This window comes from Lycorma delicatula, chromosome 2 (genome assembly GCF_047948215.1).
Source record: "Lycorma delicatula isolate Av1 chromosome 2, ASM4794821v1, whole genome shotgun sequence".
Lineage (NCBI taxonomy): Eukaryota > Metazoa > Arthropoda > Insecta > Hemiptera > Fulgoridae > Lycorma > Lycorma delicatula.
In genome coordinates this window covers 186,131,862-186,159,440 of record NC_134456.1, presented here as the reverse complement: position 1 = coordinate 186,159,440, position 27,579 = coordinate 186,131,862, and the positions used below count along the sequence as shown (strand labels likewise).

At 30.2% G+C, this 27,579-nt stretch overlaps 1 protein-coding gene across 1 annotated transcript in view; it reads left to right on the top strand.

Annotated features, from left to right (window-relative positions):
• The window catches only part of CYLD (ubiquitin carboxyl-terminal hydrolase CYLD), a 94,113-nt gene that overhangs the window by 48,403 nt on the left and 18,131 nt on the right, over window positions 1-27,579 (top strand). The window contains exons 7-12 of the mRNA XM_075356859.1: window positions 1,808-1,964; window positions 3,765-3,924; window positions 7,999-8,195; window positions 8,707-8,894; window positions 12,459-12,567; window positions 23,154-23,269. Of these exons, the coding sequence (XP_075212974.1) occupies window positions 1,808-1,964; window positions 3,765-3,924; window positions 7,999-8,195; window positions 8,707-8,894; window positions 12,459-12,567; window positions 23,154-23,269 (927 nt within the window). The remainder of the gene's footprint in view (window positions 1-1,807; window positions 1,965-3,764; window positions 3,925-7,998; window positions 8,196-8,706; window positions 8,895-12,458; window positions 12,568-23,153; window positions 23,270-27,579) is intronic.

The following is a 27,579-nucleotide window of genomic DNA, read 5'->3' as shown; positions in this document are numbered from 1 at the left end:
ATTGTACTCCATAAAATATATTTATAAATCTCTTTTGAAAAAGTCTGTAAAATTTATTTTTTATTTATTTTTTTTAATTACTGTTGTTTTAAAGAAGTAAATGATTGACTTTTAAATCATATCTTATTTTATAAATCGCATAATAATTTTTAAACTAAAAAGAAAACTTTTTTAAAACATATGAGGATGGGATGAAAAAGTTCCAAGCCTGGATAAAAAAATAGCATTTTTGGGTACATCTTGATTTATTTTTCAACAAAGATACCATTAAGTTCTATACACTTAGCCCATTGTTCCACACAAGTACTTATGCCATTTTGGTTCAGCATTTTATCCAATTCCTTAAAATAACCTTCTACAGCAGCAGTCATTGGTCAAAAATCTCTTCCTCCAAGCCATTTTTTTAGGTTAGGTAATACGTGATAGTCACTGGGAGCCAGATCAGTCTCATCAGCTGTCACAAATTGACATAAAACTTCTTCTGGATTACGCTGAAAGAACTCAAGACAATTGTTTGAAATACTTTTTCAGCACCTTTTTTTGGGCATGAGCAATCATGGCACACAGCTTCTTCATTCCAAATGTTCATGCAAAATAGATTATTTTGCACACGTTCTACTGACATGCCTACAGACTCTGCTAACTCGTTCATTGACACTTGTCAATCTGCCAAAACGATTTTATACACTTTTTCTATCATTTCTGGCACAGTACTTCAGAAGGGCATCCATGTTCACCCCCTTTAAAGTCTGCAACCCAGTGTTTAATTGTTGCATTTGAAGAAGAGTATCCCAATGACACATTAAGCTCTTCTTTAATATCCTTTGCACTTAAGCCTTTCAGAAAAAAGTATTTAATCACTGTACTAATTTCTAGTTTTTCCATTTTCCAAAAAAACACTAATTTTCCACTTTGACAGACTGTCAAGTCTATCATTATAATATCTAATTCTTATAACAAGCTAATAAAGAATGGAATCATGCAATGCTGTCGAGAGATTATGCATACTAACGCCATCTGTGTGTGAGGCCTGGAATGTTTTCCCTACCCTCATGTTTGGAAATTTTAATTTTAAATTAATTCTAAGATTTTAAGGTATTTAACATTTTATTAACAACTTTGTTTTCAGTAAAATTCAAAACAGGATTGTATTTAAGCATTTGATGTTTATGTACTATTATTGTAATGTGGGGAAATATTAAATAAATATTTAGAAAGGAAAGTTAAAATAAAAAAAGTAACTGTAGTAAACACAATGTGTATCAATCAGTATTATTAATGCTACAAATTTGTTCAAATAAACCAGTTATGTAATTATATTTATATGCAACAACTTTAAATTACCTATAAATATTTATAATATCTATGTGTAATGTTACAATTTTATTGATAAAGAACCATGACAAAATAGGATGTTGTTTTGAATCACTAAAATTGCAGTATTCATATCAAATTCATGCATCAAACAGATATTTATTTTTTCAGAAGGTTGTTAGACCAATTTTTGACTTTTGTTCTTTTTGTATTCCATGCAGAAGTTATGTAAGGTAATACTCATCAATAAAAAGACTTCCCATAATTTACCTTGGTGAAATGTTTCTTTCCTGATATCTGCTGCTTTCTAAATAATAATTTCCAGTGAATGGCTGGTATAAGCAAGTCATGTTTTTAAAGATCACTATTAAGTGGTAGAATTTGATAAATAAAATCATCAGTTATAGCCATTGAAAGATTTCCTTTAAAATTTTGTTGTATGTGTAATTTCTAAGATTTACTAGTATTTCTAACATTAAACTTGATTTTATAGGAAGAAGAACATGTAGGGTTGACCGATGGTACATTCCATGGAAGAAGATATTTTCAATGCAATCCTCAAAGAGCACTATTTGTTAGTTTAAATCAGTGCAAAAAAGATTCAAGATTTCAAGAACCTCAACCTAATTTGGTTGAAGTTAAAACAAAAGGTATTTAAAAAAGGTGTAAGTTTTGTAAATATTTTATGTTTGATTTTTGAGGCCTTTGTCACTGTTTTTTTAGTTACTACACTGAAATTTCAGTGTGTGGGCAGTCAGTACAATAGGAAACTCTTTAACTAAAAAATGTAAAGTAGCACTTTAACAGCTTAACTAACTTATCTATAAGTCAGCTGCTACGTAAGTATTAACTTACTCTTACAAATGTTTCTGCCATATATATTTTCATCCATCATTATATAAATAAAGCATTGATTGAACTAATAAAAACATTAATTATAACCAGTTTCTTTTTTTTGAATTATATCTCAAGTTATTTTCAATGAATGAACAGTTCATTGTTGAATTGAACATGTATATGTGTGAACACTTTTTCCCCTGATTTTGGATTCGGATTTAACATCATTAGAGGATTACAAAAATACGCAAATGGCTGTGATTGGCTATCATGTTCACCTCAAAATGGCCACCAAAATTAAAATTTTGTAATCATTACACAGTAATGGTGTAAGCTATCAAGTTTGTTTAAACACACTAATGTATGTTTTACTAAAATGTATAAATATAAATTTTGTAAATCAATCGTAAGACCCTCCAAAAATGGCGGAAAAATAAATTTTTTAATAATTGAAAAAAAAATTATGAAAAACAAATATTACTATAAAGTAATAGCCTTTGTAGAACACCATAGAGATTTTGTTAGGGGTAATAACTTTATTAAAAATGAATTACTAATTCTTGCTATCTCTTATACTAATTTCTTTTGTCTATTTTGAGTAATTTTGTTTTATAAAGAACATTTTTTTCTGATAAATTTAAACAGTGTTGTTTCTGAATAAATTTATTGCAAATTCATATCAGCTGAGGAATCAAACCTATGAAATGGTTAACTGCCCTGGTGTCCAGGGATAAAGGAAAGGTTAGCCTCTCGTTGATAACAGGTCTGTGTGTAGCAAGCAGCATTTTAAAAATTTTTGATGACATTTTTTATGTGCATTCTTTGATGAGATTGCTATATACAGTTGTCAAAGTTGCTGTGCAGGAAGGCATCAAGGAAGCCTCTAAACCGACAAAGCAGCATAAGTTATAAGTCAGATTCATTATTAATGAAAATAGATATATGGTATTAAAGTCGTAGCTTGGAATTCTTCACAACCTACAAAAATTCTATATTCTATTACTGCAAACAGGCTTCAAGTTATTGAAATAAATTATATAATTAAAAAAAAGTGATGTTTTATGTAAAAATAAATTGCTTTTAAAAAGTTATATTTCAGCTTAGGTTTAATTTTACTTAATAACTTACATGTTGTCATCTATACCTTGTAACATAATGCAATATGTTAATATTAGTAAATAAAATGTTGAGATTAATTAGTCATGTGACTCAAATTATATTTATATTTAAAGTTTTAAATTGTATTTCAGGTCACAAACTACTTATTAAATTACTGTAATTTTGTTCTGCTGTTCTGCTATAGACTTTTGTTGCTGGTGGACTCTGTAACACAGGTCCCCTTTGTTTGTGAGCAACAAAGCATCCTCTTTTGTAAAAGAAATTCAATTAAAGATTTATACAGTGTGTAACTTTTTTGTATACTATAAAATAGCCAAGCAATAATAACTATACCTATTTTCTCTTATGGAATTGAAATACTAAAATTTTGTTAGTAATTTTGTGCATTAAGTTGTAATAATTCAAGTATAATTTATTCATTGAAGTTATAAACATTAGTAATTTATCATTTTATTGTATTTACTAACAGGTTATAATGATTTTTTTATTAACAGAGTTTGGACTGCTTGAATGCCCTGTGATTCCAGGTATAAGACAACCTATAACATTAGATCGAGATATTGAATCTATTTGTGGTAAAAATAAAGGTATCCAAGGACACCATAACTCTTGTTATCTTGATGCAACATTGTTTAGTATGTTTACTTTTACCAGGTAATGTTTATCCTTGAGTCATGTCTTAACATATATAAAAAATGAATGTTTGTATATATATATAGGACAAATTACTTACAGACCTATTGTGATGGATCTCCTTCAAAGTATTTCCCCTTCTAATTGAACACACCAACTAAATGATGTTACCACTTTTGGAAGCATTCCAGGAAATGCATTCCTATACCATTCATTTGATTGTAATGAAACTTTCGTGAGTTGTTGTGCGCATGCCCGTGAAGGTTTCTGAATTAATTTGAACCCGCTAGGTGGCACTGGGGGTCAAGATTTAAAAAAAATGTATTTGGCTCATATTGAGAATATATATTAGTTACATGAAAAGAAATATTTTGGCAAAAAATGGACCAGCTAGGTGGGACTGGGGTTGAGATATTTAGAAAAATTGTATTTATGGACCAATTTAGCTCATATTGAGAATATACATTAGTTATGTGAAAATAAATATTTTTGCAAAGAAGGGAAGAAGAAAAAAGGGAAAAGAGGTAAAGATTGGAAGAGGGAAAAAAGGGAAAGGTTAAATTTTATGATGTTCCGTAATGTTCAGTTTTTTAATGTTTTATCAAATTTCCATATGTGTTCATTTTATATATATATATATAATATATATATATATATATATACTCAAATCTAGTAGTAGCAAAGCATTGCTGGGTCAGCTAGTTGTATTATAATTTTAATGCTCATGTGTTTGCATAATTTATGATAATAATTCTCTTTTTTTATGTGTATTTATTTAAGGTGTATTTAAAAGTGTTTATCATTGGCGTAAATGGGTTGAACCAATTTCCTTTATGTTATGGTGTGGTATTTCTCTATCACTTTTTTAACGGTTACTGTGTAGTAATTACTAAAATCATTCTTTTTCTTTTCTTTTAAGATTACTTTGAAATTAATCTTCCTTTTATGAGCTTAGAATTTTATAAAATGTAATAATTCTTGAGCTGTTGTTAAAATTGAAACCTAAAAGGAAATCAAATCTTTTTATTAAAATGTAGAAACTATTCAAACCTATGTTTTTACATAGTTGATTCCATATATACAGAGTGTATCATAAGGTTTTCCTGGAAATTTCATAATTTCTCTTGAAAATAATGGAAAAATTTAATATAAACATTTGTCCACAAATGCTTCATTTGCAAGTCATGGCTAGTGAAAGATTTAATTTGTATTTCACCGACCCCAGTGAAATGAGGTTGTGCTGAAATTTTTAGGATGTTAATTAAGAGGCAAAATTAGTGATTTATTATGTTTTTTCACATGAAAAATCAAATAAAATAGACCCCAGAATCATATCACTAAAACTCTGTAATTACATCCAGTGAATCTACAATGAACATTTGATCAATTTAAATAAACTTAATTATAATGAAAATTAAAAATTTACATGCAGAATGGGTAATAACAGAAAAATGCATTTTTAGATATTGAAATTGAAATAAACATAAACAATATTATAGAAATATTTGTTTAAACCCACAAGTAAATTCTAACCACCACCCATGTGATCACAAAAAATTAATACATATAAAAACCTGATTTTTAGAGCTATATATTATATAAAAACAATGAAAATAAACTCAGAAAATAAATAGATGAAATAAACCAAGTAGCAGAATTTAATGGTTTTGATGATAAAGTTATAGAAAACGTCTATAAACTGAATATAAAGTATCATGATAGTTTAACAAAATTACAACAAGAAAATAATGCAGAGATTAGTAATATTTTCTCTTGGACAATGATATAAATAAAATAATAGAAAAAATTAGTAATGTATATGATAAAAATAAATGTAAAAAAGTATATAAACCAAATAACCATATTATAAAATATTTAAGGAATAACAGTAATAAAGATGATGGAGAGGATATAAGGGGAATATGTAAAATTAAGTATAATGAATATAATAAAATTTATATTGTTAAAACAGATCCTTTAAAAAAAAGTTTACAAAAATTACAATGCTTACAGAAACAGAAAGAGAGATGTGTCTAATGTGGTTAATCATTTGTTGCAATATATATTGATTGATTGTAAAAATAATTTAGAAATTTTGGAAATTTGTGATAAAAATAGAAAAATTAATCACTTGAAAAATATTATATTTATAAATTTAACAAAAGTACAAAATGATATACCAACAGATCGTATTTGAAGATGATGTTTTAATTAAAGACATAGTGGGTTGAAGCAGTTGGCAACAATGATTGCAAAAATAGATGTGTGAAGTTTTGAATTTACATCATTCCAGTAATGGCAGTGGAGTTGTGTTGTTAACAAAACAAATTTTGTGATTATTAGAATGTTTATTTTGTAGATTTTTAGTATTAGTTTTTTAGGATTTTCTGTTACTGTGTTTTAATGGTTAAGTTGTTGTCTTTTGAATATATATATATATATATATATATATATATATATATATAGTACTTACAGGCCTGTTGTGATGGATCTCCTTCAAAGTATTTCCCCTTCTGATTGAGCACACCAACTAAATGATGTTACCACTTTTGGAAGCATTCCAGGAAATTTTCATTCTTAAGGGTGTTAAGAATGAAAATTCTCTCAGTATTTGCCTCTCAGGCAATTCAATTGAGTCAAATCAATTCCCTTTCAGCAAAAATTTCAACTTAGGAAACAGGTAAAAGTCAGCAGGGATTAAATTAAAGGAATTTGAATGCTGCAGAAGGACAGGAATTTGGCAAAAAATTCTGTTACTGAGAATGCCCTACAAGCCAATGTATTGTGACAGTTGAACCCAGTTCTTGTTTCACCAGAGTGCAGGCCTTTCTTCACATATTCAAGCAAACTCTGAAGGATACTTTACTTCCTGGTTGACTGTCTGCCCCCTAGGAGCAAATTTGTATTGTACAATACCCATAGAATCAATATTTGTCTTCATATTCAACCAACTTTGTCATGCTTTTTTCAGTCCTAGCAAACTTGGACCCTTTCTCTGCGATGATTGTATCTTTGTTTTTGGATCATACCCATATACCCATGATTTGTCACCTGTAGTTATCCTATTTAATAAATCTGAGTCAGTTCGGGGCTGATTAATCGGTTCTGGAGACACTTACTTCCCTGGCAAAATTTTGTAATGAATTTTGCGGACACTTGGATGGATTTTATAATCTCTATAATTGTAAGTCTATGTTCAGATTGCACTAAATCATGAACATTCACGGTGTTTTTGTTGGTTTTTGAAGTGGAGGCCAGCCATACTAGAAGTCATCATCAACTGATTCATGGTTATCTTTTGAAGCAGATAAAAACATTTGAACAGCTATCTAGCTGTTCAAATGAAAAATTTATATCCAGAAGCTGTTTTTAAGAGTTCATAAGTCTCCGTAGCTGATATCCCAATTTTAAAACAATATTTGCCACAAACTCATTCAGTTTTTTCATCCAATTTTGCGAAATCAGTAATCTGACAAGAACAAAAAACACATCCACTCACCAGGATGCCACTTTCTATTGAACAATGTTTCAAGGACAAAACAAGCTTTCCCTTCCACACTTGCAGGCAAACCTCTACCCCCTCTTATTGAGCAATGGCAGCATCCCATCTTAAATCTTTCCATTCACACTTCATATATATTCACATAGTATATAAGATGGGAATTTTTCTCTGCATTATTTTTTTAGTACAGTGTATTTTTTTTTTTTATAGTCATTGGCTGCAGTGACTTAGAATCTCCTGTTTTTCAATTATATAAAATAACATCTCTTGTACTCTCATAGGTTTTTCTTGAATGTTGATTTGGTTAAGTTTGTTTGTTTATTGACAACAGGATTTGTTTTGTGACTATTAGTTTACTGCTTAATGGTTACAAAAGTATATAAATTGTTTTTAAAACATCTACTTGATTCACTTACAAAGATTATTATAATATAAAGATTATATTATTATATATTATTATTATATTATTATTATTATATATTATTATATAAAGATTATTTATAAAGATTATTATATAAAGATTATTATTATATTATAAAGATTATTATAATTATAAAGATTATTTTAATGAAGAATTTCTACTTCTGTTTCAGTGTGTTTGATTCACTCTTATTCCGGCCTAGTACTGATAGAGATATAGACCATTATGAAGAAGTACAAAGAGTGCTTAGAGAAGAAATAGTTAATCCATTAAGAGAAAATTTGTTTGTTCGTGCAGATCGTGTTATGAAACTGAGGACGTTGTTAGAACAATTAAGTTCTGTTTCTGGTCTTACTAGTGAAGAAAAAGGTATTACAGTTTATTTGTTTAATAAATAATGCTTTTTTTTAGAAAATATTATTTTAAAAAAGAAATTGATCGTATAAATTTAAAATGAAATCAGTGGCTGAGTAACATAAAAAATGCTTTGATTGTTTTATACATTTTGAGCGCTAGCTATTAATTAAGGTAAGAATTTTTCTCTGCATTACTTTTTTATAAAAAATATTTTTTTTTGTAATCAGTGGCTCCAGTGATTACTCGCACATAACCTCTTGTTTTCAGACTCTAAGTCCACTGGTCATCTGTGCTTTTTTTTTTAAAACTAATAATATAATACTAATAAGAGAACAGATGTGAAAGGTGTTGAAATATTTACTGTTTAAAGCAAATAAGCAGTTGAAGAAGAAAAATTAATTCATAAAGGTTGTGTTTTTTCAAAATTATTCAATTATGTTGTTTTTATTTTATTAGACTGCATTATTTTTTATTATGTATTTGTTATTGTCTAATTTACTTACATTTTTCATTTCAATTACAGATCCAGAAGAATTTTTAACGTCGTTAGTTGCACAGATATTAAGAGCTGAACCATTCTTACAGTTTAGTACTGGACAAGAGGCTTACCATTATCAATTATTTGTTGAAAAAGATGAGCAGTTAACATTACCAACTGTCCAACAATTATTTGAACAAAGTTTCCTTACTAGTGATATAAAATTGAAACAGGTAATTTTAACAATTTTTATGTTAATTTGCCCATTATTTCTGTTAACCGATTTTATAGAATACCATCTTTGATTTAGAGGCTATTATCAGCCATTATCACTTGCCGAAAATGGGTTTTAGTGATTGTAATTTATGAAGTTTTGTGTTTTTCAGTTCTGATGGCAGTATTTCATAACAATATCTTCCTTTTTTATAGCTTAATTTTGCATAAGTGTGTAATAAAGATTCTAATGTACTCATACAGATTTGTTATGGAACAATATGATTAATTATAAAACTTGCTTTACTAAATTTAACCTTTTATTAGCCAAAAGGCAATATACTAGCTTTTGAGTTAGTGCAGTAAGCTAATATTTTGGATATCACTAATTATATAAATAGTCTATTAGGCAATTTTTCCAATAAGGCTTGAAGAATATTTGTGGCTGCATGTTTTTCATCAATTTACATCAAAATTTATACCAGTAAGAAAGAAAGAAAACATGTGTTTTATATTTAGAAACATGCTTAATTGTAAAATTACATTTGTTGATTGTTATTATTATTTAATAATCTTTGAGATGTGTACTTAGGTAATTAGTCCCTGCCATTAGGCACAACAGTCACCTCAAATCCTTAACTACGTATGTCCTTTTCCTTAAGTACTTAAATCGTTTCAAAAAACTTTTTCTGGGTATTAATATTCACTGCTATACCTGAATTCCTATAAAGGACATTATTTCTTGTCACACACACAATTCTGTAGTCTAGGATTTCTTGTTCCTCTTACTTTTGGGGGTTAGGGAAAGTTATGACTCTTTTGTTGCCCTCTTAACATTTTATTTATATATGTATGTGAAAATGAGATTGAGGGTTTGCTGTGTTTGTAACAAGTACATAATTGCATTTATTTTAAAAAGCAGGATCATTCTTTTGTATTAATTAGCTTTTTTCTTTAGCTCTTTCCAGATTTTTATTAGATCTGAAGATGTTAGTTTTGTGTATTAATATTATTATGAGTCTATTGCACTTTCAAACATTTGAATAGATAATATTTACAGCATCCACTCACTGTTTGATAAACTGGACTAATGAAGATCTTGCCTTAACTTCTTATACTGCAGTAAACTTTCTAACCTAAACTATATTATTATTTTCAGGAAATAGAAATAATTTATATAGAAATAATAGATTTATATTTAAAATTTATAAGGATATATTGTAAGCTTTCACCTTTTCTAATGCTATCTGTCAGTCATTGTTAGAACTATTTGTGAGTTCTATATTCACATGGTGTGGTACCAAATCATTCACGTCCAAAATGAATTTAATCTGTAGAATTGCTCACTATTACATAAAAAACAAATGAGGTGGATAGATGGAAAAAATCACCTGCTGCACAGAAGGAAAATAAAGAATAGGACATGCATAGTAGACTGAAACATATTATTTTAAATAATATCAAATGTAGGTGTGTATTTTTTCAGTAAAAAAAAATAACACAAATATACTTAACAACTGAAATAGAAAACAAAACAAAAAAATTGGCATGGGAATACTTGTACTGAAAATATACTAACAAATTCAAAGTTCTGTGACATAAAATTGTACATATTATTGTTATGTGGTATATTAACTACTAGCCGTGGCTTGCGACTTCGTCCGCGTGGGATTTATTCAATCGTTACAAATAGTACTTCATTGTGAAAATTGATTCGCAAAAATTAACATTTAAAAAATGTCTAGATAGTGGATGATTATTTGTCAAAAGATTTTTATTGGCTGTGGAGGCTCCTGAATATTGGGGAGACTGACTTTTCCAAAAGCACAGCACAAACCATTAGGTTCATCGACCCATTTTTTGGCAGAACATTTAGAGCAGATCTTATTCATGGCTCCGATTTGGACTGAAGACTGTTGAGCATAATCAATCTGTGGATCGTATCTGAAAGCCGATCTGTTACTGTGAGCTAAAACTCGATTGCAAACTCTAGCCGTTGACGTCTGTTGTCTTTCTCTCTGATTCCAAAGGCGTTCGGAACGCTGAGAGATCGATTCCCTAGCATGAGATTGTACATTTCTAATATTTTGTTCTTCAAGCCGCTGCGAACGCTCGATACTCGACTCTCGCGCGTGGACTTGAGACGTTGGCAAATTTTGTTCAGCAAGCCGTTGTGAACGCTCAATACTTGACTTTCTTGCACGCGATTGCAACGCGTATTCTCTCTGACTTACAAGACGATTTTCAGTTTCTGATGGAGATTGTCTATCACGACGTATTTTTATTGCCCTAGCCTGTAAACTACTTCTAGAAAGTTGAGATCTTAATCTATTGGGCATTTTGAAATGATAAAAAAGACTAAATACTACATCAACTAATACTAAATTATTTGCTTACATGTTGAACAGGAATTAGCCTGTATATGAAGTGGTGATTAAAAAATTATAAAAAATTCAAAATATTTTCAAGGAAAAATATTCAATATTGCACACAACCGCTGTGTAGGAAGCCGACCGTGCGAATGAGCTGCGCGGCACTTTATTTTATGACATTGACTCCCCTCCCGCACCGCAGTGACGCATAGGTCACATGCTGCTGCCTAGCTAGCCGAGCTAGCTAGGCAGCAGCCTAGCCCCTCTCCCTCCCGCCCACAGCGGGAGGCTGTGGGCGGGAGGAACAGAGGCAGGTGGTGGTGGGAACGCGAGCGTCAAGAGAGACACGACGACGACGGACAGTTGCTAGTTACTGAATTACAAAGGTAGAAAAATTAAAATATGTTGCTTAAATAACGCGGTAAAAGGTAGCCTATGTTCATCAGGGATAATGTCGGCTTCTAATTAAAAAAGAATTTTTCAAATCGGTCCAGTAGTTTCAGAGCCTATTCAATACAAATAAATCTTTCCTCTTTATAATATTAGTGTAGATAAAACAGAAATTTTGTTTTAGTTCTACATTTGAGGGATTTGCATGTATTATGTAAAGAGATGGAGCATAGGAGGAGCTAACAACAGTTCATTAGCATTCGGGCAGTGGGGATGGCATCCGTTATGAGGGGGGAAGTAGCACACAAGACAGTCGCTCGGACCGCCGGTGTCAGTCTGGTTGTATTAATTTTCCCGGTCATAATTATCTCGTCCCTGGAAACCCAATCGATGTTCAGATCGCGCTTGAGCACGACCTCAGATACGAGTCGGCCACAGAACATCATCATATACGTGCAGCTGATAGACAGACGATCGGCGATTTTGTTGGAGATTTCAATTAATATATTCACTGCTATACCTGTGTATTCTATATTATATATTCTATATTATTGGTATTTCAGAATTATTTGGCAAAAAAACTATTTATATTATGAATAAGTTCATCTGTCATCAGCATAGAAAAGGAGAGGTAAAGTGTTTAAAAAAGAGAAATGACATTTATTCACCAATAATTATAGATTATCTGTAGGTTATATATTATAATATTTATAATAAAAAATTACATTATTTTTTGATGATCTTAATAAATTAAAAATATAGCTATTGTGGCTCTCTTCTGTTACATATAAATTTTTAATAAATATTTGCTTTCTTTGGCAGGTACCTTCATGTTTAATTATTCAAATGCCTAGGTTTGGTAAATCATTTAAAATGTATCCAAGAATTCTACCATCACAGTTATTAGATGTCACTGATGTTATAGAAAATTGTAAGTCAGTTTTAGTTATTGAATTTATATTTATTGTTTGGGGAACAGTGAAATAATTTATGATGTAATATAGTAGGTGGTCCATTTAATTTGAGACACATCTATATCTCAATAATTACAAAAACTTACTCTACATAAATTCTAGCAATAAATGTTTGAAGTGATGTCCTTCTACTTCTATGCATTTTTTTATATGTTTTAAGAACGATCCATGAACATTTAATGGAGTTTCTCTCTTGATATCTATACAGATATTTGTTATACAGTCTTTCATGTTTTCAGGGGTAGTTGGCACTTCTAGGGAAAAATTTTCTTTAAGGTAACCCCATAAAAAAAAGTCTACTGGAGTAATATCAGGTGTACGAGCTGGCCAATGAACTGGACCAGCTCAACCAATCCAACAATCATTGTATTCGCAGACCAAAATTACTCTGGTGATAATTGAATAATGTGCAAGACGGCCATCATGATGAAACAACATCATTCTTCGCTTCTCCAAGGGTATCGTTCTTCCAACAATAAAAACAACTGATTTTCTATTAGAAAATCTGCATATTTCTCTCCATTCAAATTTCCTTCAAAAATATGGGTCCGATTAATGTACAGCGTATAATTCCGTACCAAACATTGGGAGTCCACAGACGTTGGTGTTCTGCTTCCCTTAGCTACTGTGGATTTTGCACTGCCCAATAATGCATATTATGTCCGTTTACTGCTCTATGATTTGGAAAACCTGATTTGTCAGAAAGTAGAACATTAAGAAAAAATTTTGATCTACCTGTACTTTTTCCAGCACTCATCGACAAAATGCTACTCTTTATTCAAAGTTGTTCCCATGCAATTCCTGATGCAGTGAAATATGGTGTTTCAGGCATTTTAATATTCACAGAATACTGGTTTTTGATATCTCGGAGTCATGCAAAATTCTTCAACTAACATGAGGATCTACAATGACCACCACAGGCACCGCTATTTCATTGTTTTCTGCTGTCACAATATTTTGACGGTTCCTATTTTTGGTCCCCACACTTCCAGCATCACTAAACTGTTTTACAATTCTGTACACAGAAGCACAACTTGAAATATTTCTATCGGGGAATTGTAGATTATACAAAGCTACTGTCTGATCAACATTTAAGTGACATTTCTCATAAAGCAAAATTACCTCAGTTTTTTCTGTAACTGTAAATCGTTCCATAATTCCAATAAATAAAAACTAATTTAATAGTTGGCGAGTAACAAAGTAATAAAAAAATTAATTGAAAACACCGATAATATGTTCAGTTAGACAAATGTAATTTGCAACTTGTACTTCACTTTTAGGCTGTTTTAAAAAGTTCTCTGTGATTGCATGCTCAACTTCTTTTTTTCTTCATTATTGTTAGCATCAATTGTTTTTTATTTTAAATTTAATTTTCTTTTATTTAACATCAGCTGGATGTAACTCATCAGCTGGGCCACACTTAATGGTACTACAAATACCAATTCATATTATGTATGCCTACAGCATTTTTGAAAATGAATAACTATAAAACTATCAATTTTAGAAAAAAAAGTCTGAAATGAAATTTTAATATTTTTTGCAAAGAATTTGATTCTGCAGTAAAAAATGTAGGTTCCTATTTTAAAAAATTAAGTTGACCTGAAATGACCTTTATTTGACCTTAACAAGAACAACATAAATTGTGAACGTATACCCCCCTTAAAATGGAAAAACTTTAATAAAACATTTTTTCCTAAAATGTGTAATTTTTGATACTGTATTAAAAAATATGTTGTTGTGTAGTGTTGGAAATGTGCATTACACCAGTCCTAGAATACAGAATGAAATAATTTAAGTGTGCAACAACCTGATTGTTCAAAATCTTGTGAAAGAACTTAATGCCTCCAGTTGCTTCTCTATTCTTGCCAATGAGACGTCAGATATATCAGTCTTAGAACAATAGAAAAAGTCTTAGAACTGTGAAGGAAAACTTTCTATAATTTGTACCATTATATGATGTGACTGGAAAAGGAATCGCAACACTGATAAGGGACAAGTTGTGTTTTTTAAGTGAAAATAAGATTCGTGGTCAAGGGTATGACTAAGCTATGTCCAGTCAGGAAAAGCAAACGGAATCCAGGCATATGTAAAGGAAATAATTTCATCAGCTTTATGTCAATGCTCAGCACACAGCCTCAACTTAGCTGCATCCAGTGCTTGTGAAATAACTGCCATTAGAAACTGTATGGATCCAATATCGACTCTGTACGAATTTCTTAATACTCTAAAAGGCAACATGTTTTAAAATTGGCGATAAGTGAAATGGAAATAACTTCACGCCGTGAAAAACTCATTTAACTTTGTACAACATGTTCATTAGAAAGGTATAATTCCGTGGCCGTGGTGGCGGAATTGCATAACCCTATTATTCCAACTCTTCAAAGCATATCAGAATGGAAATGCACGTTTATGTGCTTTAACTGACTTTCAATTTGTGGTATCTGTGTTTTGTATTGAGAGACTGTTTTCTTTAAGTTTTCCATTGTGTGAATTCCTGTAGAATTCAGCTATTGATCTTGTGGAAGTAGTAAACCTTGCTGAAGATATTAACAATGAAATGAAATGTATATGCAAAAATGTTGATGAAGAATTTTGTAAAATTTTCATTTGTGCTTCTAAGTCTTAAATAGGTTGGGGTCTTCCATTCAAATCCCTCATTTGGCAGCACAAGCAAAAAACCTGTAAACTTGGACTTATAATCAATGATGCCAGAACTTTACTTCCATGCCCTACTTTTATTTCATTTCTGGGTACCTTCATGTCCCAACTAGAATCGTGTTTCTTGAAACACATGGAAATACTAAAAGGCTTTCAGTGCCTTCTTTTACCTATGAACCCAGACCTACTGCACCTGCCATCTCATGTTTCTGCTTTCACTTCACTCACAGAATTCTATGCCAGTGACATAAGAAGCAGTTGCCAGGAAGACCTGAATGATGAATTAGAATTATGATGCAGAAAAATTGCTCTCTTGAGAAGGGAGACCAACTGAAAACAGCCATAGATGGGTTAACTATGTGCAATCCCAACATAATGCCAAATATACTTTGTTAGAAATACTAACTGCACTCCCAGTGTCCACATTTACAAATGAACGATGTGTCTTAACATTATGCCATCTAAAAATATATTTGCGTAATTCTACTGGAAATACACGTTTGAATTGATTGGCACTTCTCAACATACATAGAAACTACACCCCAACTGCAAAAGATGTGTTAAACAAACTAATGAAAAAGAAACGTCGTTTAGACATTGTATTGTGAATGCTGAAATTTCCAAACGTAGTAACATAATACACCACAGGCTACATACATTATAAATATTAAATTAAATACCAGTACTTTTTTAAACAATGATTTTTCAAAACGATAATATACTATAGTAGAGTACTGATTTGAATGTTTGAGACAACTGCATTCAATTCTTTATTCAAATTCCTTCATAGAATGTGGATTCATCAGTGCCAGTTTCATTCTTCAACCTCTGTGAGTTCCATATGGATTTTATATGTTATGTAAAGTGTCTTGCCTAACATATACAAACAACCGTTGACTAAAATATATGATTATTGTCCAGCCTAAGTGTAATAATGGCATATGGTACTGGCACAAACATTGTACAAAATAAAAGTCTAACAAAGTTTTAAACTGATTTTAATTCAAATAAACAACATAAAAACTGCAAAAATGTATAATTTTTCTGTTCATGATTTGCTATCTTGGTGCATTCTTATTTCTTCTAAATATTTTAGAAGATTCATCATAGAAATCTGCATCAGCCTCCCTTAAGATTGCTTTCAATCAGTTTCATTTAAAACTTGGTAGTTCTACAGTTTGTTGACCTTTGATTTAAAACTTTTCAAGACACCCCCCCAACCCTTCGTTACTGTTCTTTATCTTCCATGCCTTAATTACTGTCGCCGAATGTCTTCAACGGCATGTAAATTCATAATCTTGTGGTGTTCCTGAAAAGGGTCATGTTTTGCGTTAGCTCTGAGCTGTTGGGTCTGGAAGCTGGTCTCTGGTAAAGTCAGGGAGTTGCGGCTTGTCCATTGAAGTCCAACCGGGCTTTCCCTCAGCGGCAGTTGGGTCCTCACTACAGTGTGGGAGTGGTGGTCTCCAGAGCTCCGCAGTGTTAGGTTGGCATCTGTTGTTTTTTGCCAGTGTGGCCGAGGCGGTTCTCCCCAAGCGATCCCACGCTGGACCAGCTTTTGCCAAGTCCGTCGGCCAGGGCGATTGAAGCTCAGCGAGCTGGAGCTGGAGTGGGAAGGTAGTGTCCGTATCCAGCGGCTTCCTTGGCGGGCCAGCCAGGCCTAGTGCTCCGGCAGGAATGTTGGCATTCACCGGGAGGTCCCATGTTGAGCCGGCTGGGGAACTTCCTCTGTCTTCTTCCATCACCTTCTTCTTGATCTTCTCCAGGTGGTGGTCAAAAATGAAATGAAAATTCACTCTCATGCACACTCTTTTATTGGAGCCTGAGAGTGGTGGGGCCGCAGCGCCACTATGGTGGGAGGACTGCGCAGTCATCTGCACCACGGTAGTGATGCTTGTATCAGCGCATCCATACACTGTGCGTCAGCTCACATTGAGTTGCTACAGTGTTTGTCTGCCAATATTAAATTAGGCATATATGTGGTAACAATACATTAAATTATTTAGAAATGATTATCATTTTTGACATTTTCAAAAGAAATAACTTCAATAACTTATTTATTTGATGGTTAATTTTATAAAAATGATTTATTCCCAAATAGTTTTATGAATTATATTTAACATACATTAAGTTTTATTAAATGTAAGCTGTCAGAAATGATGAAATATATTGTCCCCCATCAAGTTGTTCACTCATTCCATTACTATCATAAAGCAATTTGGTAGCTTTGCAAAATGTCACACACTCTTCATGAGCTACATGTATTATAAATATTTGTACATTAATGTTAATATCTGATAAATATTATCTGTCACAAATGGAGTGATAGTTTATAAATGTACTAAAGAAAATATTTAAAAAAATTATAATATACTTATTTTTTAGGCTAATATATTACCTTTTTTTTATAAAAGATATATGCTGTTTTGCGGTATTAAGGTGGTAGTCTCAATAAATGTGAGTGACTAAGAAAGATCTATTCCTTAGTAAGAGTTTATTTTTATCATTAAGTGAATTTTATCTAATTTATATTTTTATAGTAAATAATTACCTTTTGATTTCTTTGTAGGGGTGTATATTATATGTAAAATGTGCATTAGATGGATGTTACAACTGTTGCTATATTTCAGAGATTTTTTTTAAAGAATTAAAAAATTATTATAAATTTGATGAATTAAATTTCTATCAATGTATTGAATAATAATTCTGTGAAAGATGTTTGTTTTCTGCATATGAATAAAAACTTGTTAAAAATTTGCTTATACATACATATGATGTCACAATTTCGACCGCAGTTTGAATATGAATTGATTTATTTTTATATTCACTTACCAAACATTTAGAAGCAGACTTCTTCAGTTATTATCATAGTCATACTTACTATGTATTCACTTATGTATACACCTTATTGATCTCCATTTTTCTCTTTCTGGCTAAACTTTTGAGTTCCCTATCTTCCAGCAATCTTTACACATTGCTGGCCCTCTCTTCTGTTCCTTATGCCTATCCTTGTAGATTTTAATCATGCTTCTCTTATAATACATCCCAGCCATTCATTGGTTTTTCTCTTCATTACTAATTCACTTCATACACTGTTTATTTAATCTTTTCCATGTCCATATTTTAAATGCCTTGAACCTTTCTTTTTCCCTTTTTCTAAGTTGTCCTTGTTTCACATTCAAACAAAAAGTACTCATCCAAACAGAAAACTTGCTAAGACATTTCTCCAACTGTAATTCCACTTTACTACATAATGACTGTTGATTTCTGATAGTTATTGCCCTACAACTATTCCTATCAGCTATGTTACATTCTGTAGTTGTTGCTAGTCTTGTTTTTATTTCATTTTCACTTCTGTTATTGTCATTCTTCCTTCTTTTATATTGACATTCACTGGCTTATTTCTTTCTATCCTTATTGCATTTATATTTCATTTTCATACCATATCCTTTCATATTTTACTGTAATCTTGAATACATTAAAATAACCATGTCATTCAATGCTTGATTTACGCCCTTCACCTAGTGCAGCATTCCTACCCCCATTATTATTGTACAACAATTTTTACCTTCTCTTCCATTATTTTCTCTACTTGTTCATGTATTTAAATGTTGCTAGTTGGCGTGTATTAAAAGCAAATTCTCTAGGTTAATTTCTATCGTGAGAACAATTATTCTACATGTAATCAAAATTATTTGTTTATTCAAAATGTGATTTTTCATTCAGTAGGAAAATTGTATAATATGCTTCTTTTTTTTTTGTTTAGAATACTTCCTAAACCCCTTTTTTTAATTTTAGTATTAGATTATAACATTGCCATTGTTAATCTACTTGTTCCTTCCCATCTTACCTCACTTCTATTTATTTTCATTTATATTTAAAAATTTTTAAGTTATCTACTTTTGGAAGTGTTTTACATTCTATGTACAAGAGCTCTAGGAAAGTTTTACAATGTGACTATACACTTCTCCAAACTTTGAAACCAGTCTTCAAAGAAATCCTGCCATGTTTGATTAGACATCTGGGTACACTCATCGGTCTTAGGAGATCATGATCACTTGTAAAATCCTCCCTTTCAATCTGTTTTTCACTTGGGGGAACAGTGTGAAGTCAACTGGAGCGAGATCAGGACTGTAGGTAGAGTGCTCGAACTGTTCAATTCCAGTGCAGGCTAAATTCTCAGAGCAAATTCAGAGCAGTGCACTGAAGCATTATCATGTTGAAGAAACCATGTGTCCATCCTCAAGTTTGGCACAGCTTCTCGAGAGCTTCAACAACTTTAGGTAGGCATTCCTTGGTATACCACTTCCATGTAACTGTCTTCTGAGTTTGCAACACAACTCTAAAACATCTCTCACACTAAAAAATATGGCCACCATTCTCTTCTTCACTGATAGCTGTTTCTCCCCTCATGGCTGTTTTTGAACAGCCATGAGGGGTTTTCTCATCTTTGAACACCACACTATGAGCCTTGGTCAAGACATCATAATAGTACAGCCAAGTTTCATCACCTGTCACAATACTATTCACATAGGGAGATTTACCATTTTCAGACTTTTTCAGCATTACATGGCACCATGAAATACGACATGCCATCTGGTTGTTTATCAAGTTATGCTGCATCCAAAGGGTACAAACCTTTCTAACTTGAAGATGATCTCACAGAATTGCACAAACTGCTAGTGCATTAATGCCTAAAGACACACCTATTTGGTGGTTGGTCACACACCTGTCTATCTCGAGCATTTTTTTTACTGCAGTAGTGTTTCCCTCAGCCACAGATGAAGATGGTTGACCTTACCTTAGATCATCCTTAAGATCAAAATTTCTTATTTCAAACGCTATATCACCTAAATGTTGTTATACAATGAGTACAATCCCCTTCAAACACAAGTCATTTCTTCTAAAACATTAATCAACACTTAACCCATGTACAAAATTACCCAGTATGTACAGTTTTTGGCCACGACATCACAACCCCTTTTCATTAACATAGTTAAAAAACAAATTACACTGAGAATGACTAGAGCGGCTACAGTGCAGGTTGGGACCTGTCTGAACGTGTTAACTTGTATCTGCCTGTAATGATATATTCCATCATATTGCATAACTTTCCTAGTGCCCTTTGTATGTATTTGTTTATTCTTTCTATCTTCCAGCTCTTGTTGACCCCATTCTAGCAGCTGATTCTTACAATTTTGCACAATGCTTCCCCTGGAGATCCAAATGAGAAGTAATTTTTAACTGGAGCATTTATCAAAAAAAGATTGTGCCATGATGCTAAAATTTAAAACATTCATTGAGCAGTAGCTTAACTAAAATTTAGTTAGACCTATGTAGATATGACACAGTCTGACTTTTGTTCACTTAGATTGACATCTTTGTTATTATGGTCCCCCTCTCAGATAAGAGAATGCAAATATGGAAGATTTATACTTCATTCAAAATATGTATTTTTCTATTTTATTTTTTACTTGTTACAGTGTTTTTTCACTGATTAAATAGTAAATATAATACAGATAATTTTCACACAAATAAGGATAAACATAATTTTTCAGTTTTAAAATTACTTCAGAGATTATAAAATATATAAAATAATGAATTATTTAGAGTAATATTAATGCCCTAAGATTTTAAAGAATTTATAAAAGGCTGAAGATTTCTTCTAAAATTTTTTATAATTAATACTCAAACCAAAAGTAAAGTCGGTACTAGTACAGGCAACTGGATTACTCTTACTGTAGTTTCTTTAATTCTAACTGAAAAGGTCCTTCATCAAAAGTTGTAAACATACAGAAGTTGTAAAGATAAATTATGTTTCTTGAATCTGAACAGATTTTCTAAGAAAATTATTGATTTTTTATTAGTTTTGAAATAATTAAATCAGTGTTCAGATTTTTATTCGTATTACTCATGAAAGTAATCATAAAAGGATGACACCTATTGATGAAGCTGCAAGAATTTCATTCAAGTCCAAAGAATGGACTAATTTCCTCGGTTCAAGTTCAAAGAAAATATTGCAAATTTTTCTTGAATTGCACTTAGCTTTCCAGACAGATCAATTATTACTTGTTTTTTCTTGAAGTTGGTTTTCAACACCTTGAGTTGATATAATACATTGCATAATAACCAACTTTACTTGTAAATCTTTATTATTAAGGAATCTTTTGCATCACCTGATACAAGGAGGCAAATATCCTGTGAATCATTGCTTAGCAGCAAAAACCTTTAAATTTCTTTGAAGAGTGCTTCTCTAATAATATTTTCTTCCAGAGAAAGTAGTACCAACAATTCTTCATGAAATCCCCTGCCATAGAGAAAACACTGTACCACTGAAAATTAGCTCAACTGAGTAGTGTCTTTGTTGTGTGTATACATCCATTAACACAATTCATTTTTGCCTGTTCCATGCATGTATAGTGTATATCAAATGTCTCTGAACCAAGTATTTAATTAAAAGTTGTAAATGTGTCTGATATTGGGGTTTGCCAAATAGAAAAAAAACAGCTCGATATAGTTTTTTCTTCATTTGTATATAATTTCATTTAATACAGCTATCATACAATCTTTTATAATTTCAGAATTAGTAATGAGTTTTTCTTTAAGTCAGTTTAAGTTAATAGCTAAGTCAATTACAAAGATACAGTTGTTGGTTTCTCATGTTGCAACAAGGCTTGCACATGAATACTACTCTTCAGTAAGAGATTGTCAGAGAAAAGCTAGCAAGTGTATTCAAGCTACAGAATAACTGTTAATTTAAAATTCCTCAGGGGTTTTCAGTTTTCCAAAACCTGCCCACACGTATTATGCTTTATCATTACAACATGTTACTGTTAACTTGAAACATTTTCATTGTTCTAAATAAATCTTCTCACTGAATTTGCTGCCCATTTCTAAAAACTATCACTTGTAAACAATTTTGTAAATTCATACAGAACATTTTTAAAACTGTGCTATCATATCTTTGTCTCCATCTAAAGTTGAAACATTGAATAACAAAAATGTAATACTGTTATTGTTTACAAGAGTGTAACACCAGAACATTTCTCTTAAGCTACAGACAATATTATAAAAAAAACAAAAACTTATTCAACTTTCAGATGAGTTAATATACCTGAAACATATTGAAACAGTGCTGTCTGTTTAAAATTTGAAATTTACCATATATTTTTTTATTTTTAATTAGTCTAATTATTGATTTTATTACATGTGTCATGTGCTGCATATTGTTGATTTTTTCTTTAATAATATTGTCATTGTTGGTTTCTTTGTACCTATGATTTTTTGAGTCTATTAATTATCTATTGTAGCAAGATTAGTGTTATAGTGTTTGATTAATGTTGGCAAGAGATTGTTGAGATTTTGAATCTCATACTACATTAAAAATTTAACATTAAATGGTAAATATAATTTATTTCATATTTATCTCAACCATCCACTTTTCCATTTACTGTTATTTTTATAAATAAATTGATCTTAAAATAAAGTTTAAATGAATTCTATTTTCTTATCCAGTTTAATCAGTTGTTTAAATGCAATTATTTACTTATTACCATTATTACTGAACTACAAGTACACCATTTGAAGTAATCATAAGTGGATCATTCAAACTGTAGATTCTTCAGTTTTAATTACTACAATTTACATGTTATAACACAATAATATTTTTGTAAAATATTCTGTAGCAAGAACTCAAATGTAATCAGACACAAATTGTGTTATAATTAAAAACCAGTAAATTCAAAAAAATCAAACGACATCTTTCAGTTGGTGAGTTGTAGTATGTCATGCTGTGTTTAGTGATCTGTTTATTATTATTTGTAGCTAATCATAAATTAAGTTAATACATTTTTTACTTTTTTAATTCTTTGCAAATTTGGTTTTATAGCTCCCAGACAGTGTACAGTTTGTGGTAGGCTGGCAGAATTTGAATGTAAAGAATGTTTTGACCAATGTGATGAAGGATTACAAAGTATTTCATTTTGTGGGCGTTGTTTGGAAACGGTATGTAATTGTTTTTTTAATATCACTAATTCCTTAATAATAAAATAATTTTGTTTTAAGAAGAAAAAAACTGTTTTTTTTTTTTGTTTATTTTTAACTGCTGGTAGAAATATATTCTACAAAGAAGATTTCACTGAACATGGGAATATCTTTAAAAGAGATTTTATAAAAATTATTTACACATTGTGCTAGATTAGATTGCGTGTTGGCTGTACTAGCTTTTGTGTCAGATCTTGCAGACCCATATGACTAATTTTGGTTTAAATGGGTGGATCGGGTATGTTTATAATTCTAGATTGTACTGGGGCTATTTATTACAGCATAAACAAATCAATGACTACTTTATCTATATGCAGTTTTTTGTAAAGAAATTTGTATTTTTTTAAGCTTACATTACGTTTTTGAGAAATATTAAGTAACGCATTTCTACTTATTTAATTAGTTTTTAATATTTATAGAATGTGATATATTTTAACATTTTTTGCACTAACTTTTTCTGAAACGTATTGAAATTATTTAAAATATGTTTATTTCTAGTAAAAATGCCTCCTCTCATTTTTTCTTTGTTTTTAGATTTTTATTGTCTTTATTTTTATTATTATTTCTGGATTGACATATTTAATATATTTTAGAATTATTGTGGTAATTATTTATTTTTCATTAATATTTTTAAAGATTTTTTTTCTCCAAATTAATAATTATTAATTTTTTATTACTTTTGTACTTCTTTTTAAATGTATTTCTGATTATATTTGTGTTTCCGTTATGTGACTCATAAAAATTGTAAATCTTGTTTTACAAGATTTTTCTATAAAAATTCTCTTGAAAAAACATTATTGTTCTTCTAACACTGTTCAATTTATCACCTATTTGAAAAAATTTATGATTTAGATTATTTCAAAAGAAAAAAACATTATTGTTCTTCTAACACTGTTCAATTTATCACCTATTTGAAAAAAAAATTATGATTAAGATTATTTCAAGAATCAGTTGTTAGCACTTTAAAGAAGCCAAATAAAACACCAGTTTTTCTTGCACATTATTGTACAAGAGTGTAATTTCCTGAACTTGAATTTGAATCGATAATATTTTATGATACTTTGTATTTTATCTATTTCTCAGAATCTCCTCCAGTTGTTGTTTTGATACTTTTTCATCAAGGCTTAGAATTGTGTAATGTTGTGTATACTAATTTAAAAAAAAGTAAGTGCACATCAGTATCTGATTTTATGTTTCTCCCAAAGCTGGGAGAAACAATCCAAGTTGCCTACTACTTACATCGATGTTCTATTTAAAGGATAATAGTAGTTCCCTTTAGCTATAATAATACTAATTTTCATCCTATGAAAATTTTTTATTTTGTATTGTAAACAGGGCTGTTCGCTGGAAATATAGAATTAAAGAAACTAGAATTCTTAAGAAAAAATCCATGTAAATTTTATATCTTAAATAATATTGAATTCAGCTCTTGATTAGGAAATCATACCATGTTTTGAATTATTCCCTAATATTGAACATTACCTCTTAATTAATGCATTCTTCTTTGGTTTTATTCAGACATAATGTTCTCCACAAATCTTTCTTTCAACTAATATAGTAAAGCTGGCATCATCCTCATTTATCTCTATAATCTATATAAAGCATCACCTTCCAAATCCATCTTCAAGAATAGTGTATTTTTTTGTGGTCTATATCACCTATGCTAACAAATTGCTAAAAAATCTTGTATAACAGAAAAACTAGTCTTTTTATCAATTCAGGTTGTATCAAATATATTTGCTGTTGAATATATTTAATGTTCTGATTAAAACATGTCAGCCTTTATTTGCAAGAAATTAAACTTCTCTCCTAGAATCACTTTCAATGTGAAGAATACATCGTCGTTGAATACAGTGTGCTTATAATTTGCAGGAAGGCATAACTGCAAAAATATATCAGAGAACAATCCAGAAAAAAGGCCAATGTGCTTTCTTGTAGATATCTTTTAATAAAAGGAGCTTTAGCTTTTTGAAATCACTATTTTTAAGATTATTTCTCCATCATGAAATAATTTTCATATTCTAATTTCCACTGTGAACTGAATTTTAAAAGTTACTGTATTATTGCAGACCATTGTGCATTATCAAACATGTCATAAATTTTCATAATATTGCAGTTTTGTTTATCCTAACTTCGATGAGCATGTCACTAGTGGCAGCTAGTTCTATTCAACTTCTTGGCCTAAAACATATGTCTCCAATGTAAAGCTATATTAATTGTACTTATGATGTGCTTTTTAATCAAAATTTCAAAAATTTGAATCTACTTCAGACCATCTCTCTGTGGACAAGTAGAAGAAGGTGAGGAGAGATCATGCTCACCTCCTTTGTAGAGAACTTTAAGCTTCCTATTCTAAGGATCATGCACGCTTGCATTTGTTCAACACATAGTAAATGTTTAACAAGTGTTTTCATATTGAAAGTTCAGTGATGTAAAAGTATTGTCTCTTATGTATTTTTCTGAGTACCTTATATACAATTCTAAAGAAGATTAGATTAATTACCCTGTCGAGCAACAAAGTCACACCATGCCTGCTTTTTTTCCTGTCTGATGAAAATTTTATTCTAATATTTGAGTGACTCAACTAGCTTATTTAAAGAAAACACTATAAAATGTCTTATTAATAAAGTAAAAGCATAGAAATTTTTTTTCCCAAATCATATTAAACATACAATTTTAAAGAAGTGAATAGATCATTAACAGAAAAGTTCTCAGTTCTTGTTATATGTGAGTAATATGCAAAAGGATGAATTTTAAGAATCAAAAAATAATTAGGCAAAATCTTATATAATAATTAGTATGTGATTATTAATAGTATATTTAATAAATGCAATTATTAATATGGCTAATACAATACACTTCACTTACTTTTGAATATTTCTTTATTTAATCCATTTAGTGGTTAATTAAAATTTATTTACATTTTGTTAATTACTTTTTAGATACAAATTTTAATTAATTTTAACTTGAGTTGAAGGAAGTTAATCCTTTTACTAAGAGGTCCTTGCTTTTATTTGAAAGGATTTAGTGGTAAATCCTATTACTACTTTACTAGGCTGTAAATCATTTTCACTGTTGTAAGTATTCATTTAATGTAAGTTAGTGTGGCATGATAGCATCATCTTCAGTTATTCTTTATTTTTATTATTGATTATTTTATCACTTAATGTTATTAGAAATCAACCTGTGGTTTATGAATAAATAGATAAATAAAAATTTTCAGAATAAAAAATTTAAGAAATTATGAATCCACAAAATGCATTATATTTATAAACCAAAATTTAATTTTGTTTTTGATTTCATTTGACTTCAGCTAACATTTCTCACAAAAATTTAATTTACAGATTTAATAAAGTAGATAGAAATTTGAATCATCAGTGTAATAAACAGCAAATTTTTATTTTAATTAGTACTTCATTTAGTTTTTATGCAACCTAGATAAATTTAATAATAATTACATGTTTTGTGAATCATTAAGCTCATTTTTTCTTCATTTTAGATATTTTCATTGTAATTTCTTAAAAAAGACAGTTCAAATACCAGTTTGAAAGTGGCATCCCATGGCATTTATTTATTTTTTACTTCCTTAAAGGAAGTATTGTGATCGCAAAAAATTTCAGTTTCAGATTCAACAGAAATATCCATTTTTACTATTTTCAGCGTGACATCTGTACGTACGTACATATGTATGTATCTCTCATAACTCAAAAACGATTAGCTGTAGAACATTGGAATTTTAGATTTAGGATTGTAACATCTAGTTGTGCATCTCCCCTTTAGATTACAATCAGCTTGTCCAAAAATGTCCAAAAAAGCGCAAAATCAAAAAAAAAATGGATTTTGGGCTTTTTCTTAACTGCAGTAATAAAGCCTCATTGAGAGCTTTTCAATAATATTTCATAAGTGATAATTATTTTCATATGTTCCAAAGTTATAGCCAAATTAAACTTTACTTAATGAAATATTTGGATCTTAGGGGAAGGCACATCGGTTCGAATCAGACTTTTTCTTTTTAGCTTTTTTTTTAATTTCTATGTACTGATTTATTAATAATTATTACCTTACCATTGTAAAAAAATGTATGATTAATAATAATAATTCAATAAATAAATAAATAAAAAAATATTAGTAGTTTATTAATGAAATAAAATTTTATATACTTTTCATTAAAAAAATTATGTTTCGTTAAAAAAAATTTATGCAATTATGTTATGTATTTTATAGGTGTATTAGGAAGTCATGTGGTGTCCACATACACATTTTTAGGTAAA